The 8,664-nt window shown below is 36.8% G+C and overlaps 1 protein-coding gene across 1 annotated transcript; it reads left to right on the top strand.

Annotated features, from left to right (window-relative positions):
• The first annotated feature begins 5,815 nt into the window (after nucleotides 1-5,815).
• On the top strand, nucleotides 5,816-6,463 carry LOC132180391 (ATP-dependent 6-phosphofructokinase 5, chloroplastic-like). Its single transcript, XM_059593192.1, has 3 exons — nucleotides 5,816-5,909; nucleotides 5,985-6,089; nucleotides 6,306-6,463. Exons 1-3 carry the CDS (start codon nucleotides 5,832-5,834, stop codon nucleotides 6,423-6,425), a joined length of 303 nt encoding a protein of 100 aa, XP_059449175.1. The 5' UTR covers nucleotides 5,816-5,831; the 3' UTR covers nucleotides 6,426-6,463.
• The last annotated feature ends 2,201 nt before the right edge of the window (nucleotides 6,464-8,664 follow it).

Raw genomic sequence — 8,664 nt, 5'->3', positions numbered from 1 at the left:
ATGATTGGTTAAGCTTAACCATATCCTCTAAGTCTTCCCAATTTGCCCCTTTAAGCTTGAAATTTTTCCAGAAACGCTTTCTTTTCTTCCAAAAGCCTATAAAACAAAGAAAATACAAAAAGGCAGTAAAATGGCCTAATTAACCAAAACCAAATGATTAAAACATGCAAGTTAAGGGCTGAAAATATAAATATTTTAGCACTTATCATTATCCAAGGGCCTTTAGATCCTGGAAAGAATATTAATATATATTTGCGGCCATTGGTTGATGACTTGAAAGATTATGGAATGAAGGCATACGCGTGTATGATGCATCAAAGAAAGAGACATTTCAATTGCATGCGATATTACTATGGACTATAAATGATTTTTCCGCATATGAAAAATTATCTAGGTGGTCTACAATTGGAAATCTTGCATGTCCAGTATGTAATAAGGATACATCGTTCAGGTATTTGAAGTATGGGCATAAGGTGTGCTTCATGTGTCATTGTCTGTGGCTTCCTTAAGAGCATCCATGGCGCAAAAGAGGAGATTTGTTCGATGGTACAGAGGAGCATAGATTGGAACCTGAAGAATTATCTGTAAGTCAATTATTGAAACAGCTAAGGGATGCTATGGGTTTACAATTTGGAAAAACAAGCGGGAGAAAGAGAAAGTACACAGATGTTTTGTTGAATTGGAAGAAGTATTTTCTTTGAGTTGCCTTACTGGTCAAGCTTGAAACTACGTCATAATTTAGATGTAATGCATATTGAGAAGAACATATGTGAAAGTATCTTAGGTACGTTGATGAATATTGATGGGAAGACCAAGGACACAGTCAAGGCACGAAGAGATTTATAGTTGATGAGTATACGTAAAGAATTACATGTGCAGCCAAATGGTGAAACTCATAGGATGCCACTTGCGAAGTACACCTTCACAAAAGATGACAAGAAGAGTTTATGTGAGTGGTTGAAATGTGTTAAATTTCCTGACGGGTATGCATCTAACATTGGTCGATGTGTGAACAAGCTTCCTGGTAAAATTTTGGGTATGAAAAACCACGATTGTCATGTCTTCTTACAGCGCTTGCTTCCTGTTGCAATTCGAAATTTTTCTACGTCGGAAATACGAACAACATTGACCGAGTTTAGTACCTTTTTTATGTAGTTATGTGCACGGACGTTGAAAGTTGATATCCTGAAACAAATGAAAGTCGACATTGTAATAATTTTATGGAAAATGGAAAAAATATTTTCGCCAGCTTTTTTTGATGTTATGATCCATCTAGCACTTCATTTACCTCGGGAGGCCGAGCTTGCCGGTCCTGAACAAAACCGTTGGCTGTATCCGTTCGAAAGAGAACTTGGAAGATATAAGAAGTGGACGCGTAACAAAGCACGCCCAGAGGGATCTATTGTCGAGTATTACCTAGCTGAGGAAAGCTTGACCTTCTGTTCTAGGTATCTTCGGGGGATTGAGACAAGATGGAACCATGAACGGAGAAATGTTGACGTTGATGTTGTAGAAATGAGCCAGCGCTTGGATGTGTTCTACCAACGAGTTCGGCCGTTAGGAGCAGCTAAATTAGTAACACTGGATGCTAATGATTTTGGTAGGGCAAGATGGTATGTGCTTACCAACTGTAACGAAAAGGCCTCATATTTGGAGTAAGTTTAGTAATGGTCTTTGTGTTTTACCTGTTACGACATATTATAATTGTAGCGTTGATGATCATTTACCAATACATTTATTTTTCACGCAGTGAACATTATAATATGATCAAAAGAGAAGGCAGCCGTGACATTGATAAAAAGCATGAGGCTAACTTTGAACGTTGGTTCCATAAACGTTTATACAATAGTGGGCGTACTGTAGACAATGGCTCAAAACAATTATATGATCTTGCATGCGGGCCTAATCGTCATGTTAGATTGTATAGAGGTTGAATCGTGAATGGGGTTAGGTACCACACGAAAGAATGTGGAGAAACTCATACTACCCAGAACAGTGGTGTTTCTGTTTCAGGCGAGGATGAAACCTCAATAACGAAGTATTATGGTGAGTTAAAAAATATTCTAGAGTTACGTTACCCTGGCCAAAATCTCGTGTACTTGTTTGAGTGCGATTGGTGGGACACTAGGAGTGCAACAGGAGTACGAATGGACCAAGGCTTCACGACTGTGAATACTTCTCGTAAATGGTGTGAATTCGACCCGTTCATCTTAGCATGTCAAGCTTCGCAAGTGTTTTACTTGGATGATCCCAAATTGGGTGGTAATTGGAAAGTGGTGCAGAAGTGGATCAATAGAGACATCTATGATATTCCAACAGTACAAAAGGGAGATAATACAGAAGATGACCAAAGACTTAGTGATGACGTATACCAGGAAGGTGAATGTGTTGGGGATAATATGGTCTTTGTTGATGAAGCAAATGTTGAAGCCTCCACTCAATTACGTAGAGATGATGCGACAATAGCAATTGATGAATTATATATTCAACTTGATGCAAGCATGTTTGCCAACGATAACTTGCCGGACGAGGACCATGATACAAACTTCGATGAGGAAGAGGAGTTATGTAGCGACAATGATATAGACTCTGAACACGAAGAGGACTCTGAACATGAACAATCATCTTTAAGTAATAATGATACAGATTTTGAATAAGAATCTGATGATGAAATGTGTTGAACATAAGCTCACATTTGGTGTAAGTACAAAGTGTATTAGCATATTTAATGAAGTTGATGCTCTCTCTCTCTCTCTCTCTCTCTCTATATATATATATATATATATATATATATTGTGGTGTTTTTTTTTTTTTTACTAGCATGATTATTGTATGTTTGTCAAAAATATTGAACATGCTATATGGTTATAAATTGACTAATATAATTTTGTGGTTTTTGACTTGTTAGCAGATTGATCATAACAATGACAACAACAGGACGCAAACGTGTTCCAGCAGCACGAGGCCGAGGCCGAGGCCAAGGTCAAGGTCGGGGCCTTATTGACGAGCATGAGAGTCCGACTCTCAATTCTGGGTTTGGTGATACAGATATGCAAGTGTCGCCCTCGCCCCCCCTCCTCCTCGAGTCAGTGGATGGGCATCCTTCGCATGAGTCTAATAATCCTATTCACTCAGTGGCAGGATTGGATTCACAGGGAGCCGCCCCTACTGCATCTTGTAAGTTCATGAATTATATGTTTATGAAATGTTATTTTTGTATTATTTTGGTTTGTTATAGACATTTGACAATATACTTTTCCAAATATAACTTACTACGTTACCATGTTTTGCGTAACAGCTACCACGTCTGTCAGAAGTGTAAGGGGTAAGGCCAAGTGTAAGAAGTTGAGTGACCACGTACTTAAGAATGGTCCCTTAGTGCTAAACATCTCAAATAGACACCGGGCACCTGTAGGCAAGAATGTAGCATGGTTTGCAAGCAAGATTGAGGAGATTATTCGTAACATGTGCGAACTCCATCACGATGAATGGAAAAAAGTTCCAACTGAGGAAAAGAGCAAGTTGTTATTTCATGTTCAGGTATGAATATCAATGTAATGTTTAATTATATGTTTCAGATGAAAAAATAATGTGACACATTTTTTACCATTGTTTTCTTATCTATTATGTATCAGTCAAACTTCACACTGAATATGGAACGATACGAGCACATCAAAGCTGTTGAACATAAATTGGGTCGTGCATATGTTAGGCTTCTTTCGAACTTGTATAGGGACCATTACAAGAAATATTTTGACGGCATTGATAAAGACGATGATGAGGGGATTGCCAAGGCTAAGGCTATTGGAGGGAAAACGTGCCAGCAGGGTATGATCCTGAACAGTGGAACCTAATATGTGACTCATTTGATGACGGTAAATGGAAGATAAATATATATTATTATACTGATTAGAAAATTCAGATTGATATAATTTGCATGCACTTGAAGACATTTTATGAATAATTGTGTTTTTTTTTTCTCCAAATTTCACAGAAAAAGTCTGAACGAAATATAAAAAACAGAAGCAAATTGGAAACAAAGCACACAACTGGGACTTGTTCATTTGTCAACGTCATTTACAAAAAAGTAGGTATCTCGTACCATAATTTAATGAAAGTAATATTATTTAGTGTAAACTTTGATTATATGTATTATGTGTAGGAACAAGAAACGAAAGTGAAGCCCAATCCTGTTGAACTATATGAGGCTACCCATACAACAAAAAAGGATAAACAGTTTGTGAACGACAAATGCAAAAGTCTATATGTAAGTAACTGTTTACACTCCCATCATTATGTTGATTAGTGAAGAACATGAATAGTAAACTTGCATGAAAAATATATTAAACTAAGGCCAACTATGAATTGTGCAGCTTCAAATGCAAGAATTAACAACCAGTAAGGCCTTAAAGGAAGGCAATGTGGAGGGAACAAGTGTGGAGGACCGAATGCAAGAAATAGTCACACAAGTACTAGGGGGCCGACGAGCTGGGCACGTTAGAGGAATGGGATGCGGTCTTATTCCTACCCCTTTAAGTACTTCATCTCAAGCGTTCACCCACTTCGACAACCCCGACGAGTGTAGGAAAAGACAAGAAGATACTCAAAGCGAGCTTCAACAGACTAGAATCGAACTTCATCAGTATAGGGAGAATTTGCAAGCCAACGTTGAGGAAACGAACAAATTGAAAGCCACTGTTGAGTTCTTAATGTCACGTATTGGAGGGTTAGTGAAACTCTACCTATGCATTAATTTTACAAAAACACACATACTAAGTAATCGTTAAAAAGCTTATTGATCATTATATGAAATTTTATTCTTCTTAGGTCTGGAGGGAGCTTGCTTGGAGGTGCATCAAGTGAAGCCAACAATTGAGGGAGCTTTGGAATAACCATTTATTTAGGATGTACTTTTTGATAGCATCTATTTGGGATATATTTTTTGATACTATGTATTTGGATAGTTGTTGGTACTTTCTATTTGCTAATGTGTATTTGACTATTTGTTGATCGTGATCTGTTTGGTAATGTATATTTGTTGGTACTTTTTATTTGGTTTATATTATGTTAAGATATTCGCAAAATTTTTGGTTCAAGAACTTTTGAGTTAGTAAATCTCCCTTGACATGGTTATCAAGGTTAAAGAACTTTGAGTAAACAATGCAAGGGAGTAATAATATCTTTCTAAATTTTATTTTTAAGTGTATGCAGGATGACAAGAGTACAAGAAAGTTAAACCACCCAAGCAGGTTCTCGCTTTAATATATTTCATGAAGAAACACATTTTTAGTATCTCTTTCTCTATCATGTTGGGTTTTATTCTCATTGTCTTTGATATTATATATTGGTTCATTGTGGTAGATTACTCAAATTGCTTATGAGGATGAATTGGCAAGGAAGAGGATGCAGATAAGTACTTTATTTTGGGTTCTGGAATTTTGCTACCCATGGATTGTAAAACATATATTTAATAGTTTTCTCCCTTGGCGGGTTTGGTTAATGGGGCAGTTCTCACATATTTTGTATGATTTTGATGAGGTTAGTCATTTTGAGTTACGTTTCTTGTGGGCATTTAGATTAGTTTGATTATTTCATACATTAATTGATTCATCAAACAATGTTGTTGTGTACTTAAACATAAATGCAATGTTTCTTATAGAAGTACTCTACGTGCATTTTACTTGCCCATGCATGGAGTTATGTTTCTCCGGATAAGTTTTCCTGCTGAATTCTTTCAGTGTTGGTTTCTTCATAGTGAACTTTTTTTTTTTTTGCCTTAATCTTGTTATTAGGCACACAGTGCTTATCATGGTGTTGGCATTGTGAAATTGATGGGCCGTAGCAGTGGCTATATAGCTATGCATGCATCCCTAGCTAGTAGACAAATTAACATATGTTTGATTCCTGAGGTACTTATTACTAGCAATTAATTGGATAATTATCTTTGTGAGCTGTTACTGATTCTACTCATATTCACATCTAAGGTATCTTTTAATTTGCACGGGCCTCATGGTGTTTTGAGTCATCTGAAATACCTGATTGAGACAAAGGGTTCGGCTGTTATATGTGTCGCAGAGGGAGCAGGGCAGGTGAGTTACGTAAGTAATTCATATTTTCGCTTGTGGATTGAATACTATTAATTGATCAAGTGATTTAAATTGTGCAGTTCTTTTTTGGCCTCATGAAATACTTTGAAAAACTGCCTGTGTTCATTTCATTGCATTGCATAGATCTTATAACTTCTTCCTTATATTTTTCCCCAAGATGAAGAGTAAAATTCAGTATGTCGTTGTTTTCTGATGCAGAATTTTCTTCAGAAAACTAATGCTAAAGATGCGTCTGGGAACATTGTATTTGGAGATTTCGGTGTCCACATTCAACAAGAGGTTGGTGGTTGTATTTTGACTAATTTCATGTGGTCTTGATCTCTCCATGACACTTGAGACAAGCTAAGTGGGTTGATAAATAATGAGCTGACTGAAAGTCTAATTTTTAACATCAGTTGATATGTGTTGCATGGATAAGAATGGACTGCAGTTTGGCCTTTTAGTTGTCATTTCTCAGAGTTACAATTATGCTATGTTCTTAAGCCTTCAAGATCTAAGCTCTATTAGTGACTCTTTTGCTAAGACTAGATATGGTCAGTTGACTACTTTTGATGTTATTTGCAGTGAACAAAACCAAGTGGTTCTTCACTTGAACAGGAAATCATTAGAAAACCTACTAATGCTGTGATCGATCACACTTCAAATGCGATCGCTTGCAAAATGTCCAAAACCTACTGATGCTGCGATCGATCGCACAATCGCGTACAATCGATCGCAGATTTTTATTTTATTTTATTTTATTTGATTTTTTAGGACCATTAACCATTAGGGTCCACTTTGGTTTGGACGCTGATAGTCAAAAAAATATTTTAATTTTTTTTGGACCATTAGCGTCCACAAAGATGCTAATGGTTATCTATCAGCGCCCACTTTTAGTGGACGCTAATGGTTGACTATCAGCGTCAACTGATTCTTTCGTTTATATCATCTTTAGGGTCAAAATATTGCGCCTTTTAGAGTCGATAAAGTGGACGCTAAAAGTGATCATTAGGGTCGACTCTAAGTGGACGCTGATAGTTTTTTTTTTAAAAAAAAATTTTTAGGACCATTAGGGTCCACTTTGTGGACGCTAATGGTTAATTATCAGCGTCCACTTTGGTTTGGACGCTGATAATTTTTTTTTTTTTTCTAGGACCATTAGGGTCCACTTTGTGGACGCTAATAGTTAACTATCAGCGTCCACTTTAGTGGACGCTAATGGTTGACTATTAGCGTCGACTATGGCTTTCGTTTACATCATCTTTAGGGTCAAAACATTGCGACTTTTAGGGTCGATAAAGTGGACGCTAAAAGTGATCATTAGGGTCGACTTTAAGTGGACGCTGATAATCGCACATTTGATCATTAGGGTCGGACTATTAGCGTCGACACTAATGTGGTATTTTTGTGACCAAAAATATCAATAATAAAAATAACTACTCGTAATAGGATGAATCTTTGTAGGATAAGGCTATATTGAGGGTGTCGAACCTCAAGGACTACAGGGGTTTTATTATCAAAATTCGAAATATCAAAATTAACTTAATTAAAAAGAGAATTGATTTGATTTTCTTTAAAACTAAAGCGCATGAAAATAAAAGAGATTTAAAATAAGAGAGAGAGTGTAGGGTATTGACTTCACCTTTATCCGCACAACAATGGCTAATCATAATTAATCCCAGAAATTCATTCTATGCATGTTATAAATAAACAAGAAATTACCTTATTAAAGAATAAGCATAATCTATCTTCGGTTGGCACAGATCGTCCACCTAACCACTAAAATGCGGTACGACCCGTCTTTCCTAGGTATAAATTATCAAATTCTTTAACAGGATACATACAATCAATGAATAAGTGTAACTCATCTTTGGTTGGCACGGACTGTCTACCTAAATTACACTAAACTAGGGTGTAGTACAATCCGTCTTCCCTAGGCATGGCCTATCAAATCTTATTGATCATATGTCAATTAAACCCATTGTATAACCATCATCCTCATAATCACAAAAAACAAGAATGATTTGAGATTAATAAAAGTAAAATACTTTCTAAGACAAGAGAATAATTTTACAAATATTGATTTTGGAATTTAAGAACAATTGCATTTAATAATTAAGAACATAATCAAAAGGTAGCAATTCTCATAGTTATACAATCAACATGTATAAATTGAAATCTAGAAATTAAATACAATCAAACCATTGTGCTTGGATAGGGTTACATCAACACCCCACGAAGGGGTTTAGCCGCTCATCATCTTCTAAGCTCCAAAGACAAATTTCTATTTTCTAGCTCTAGGAAGCGGTGTGTGTGTTTACAATGTTTAGAGCCCTATTTATAGGGATTATGAGAACCCTAAAAACCCTAAAAACCCTGAGAAAACCGGAGAGCATGCCAAAGTTAGGATCGATCGTAGTACCCTTGGGATCGAGCACACCTACGCTCGAGCGTCTGCGACCAAGGATCGAGCGCATACCTGCGCTCGCGCGCACACCAGCTAGGCTCGAGCACACCAAATCTTGGATCAAGTGCACCCGAGCGTACAATGCACGGCAAGAATTCCTCTCTAGCATGG

This window comes from Corylus avellana, chromosome ca5 (assembly GCF_901000735.1).
Source record: "Corylus avellana chromosome ca5, CavTom2PMs-1.0".
NCBI classification, from domain to species: Eukaryota; Viridiplantae; Streptophyta; class Magnoliopsida; order Fagales; family Betulaceae; genus Corylus; species Corylus avellana.
The sequence above is the reverse complement of the archived record's forward strand: the minus strand, read 5'-3'. Positions and strand labels throughout refer to the sequence as shown.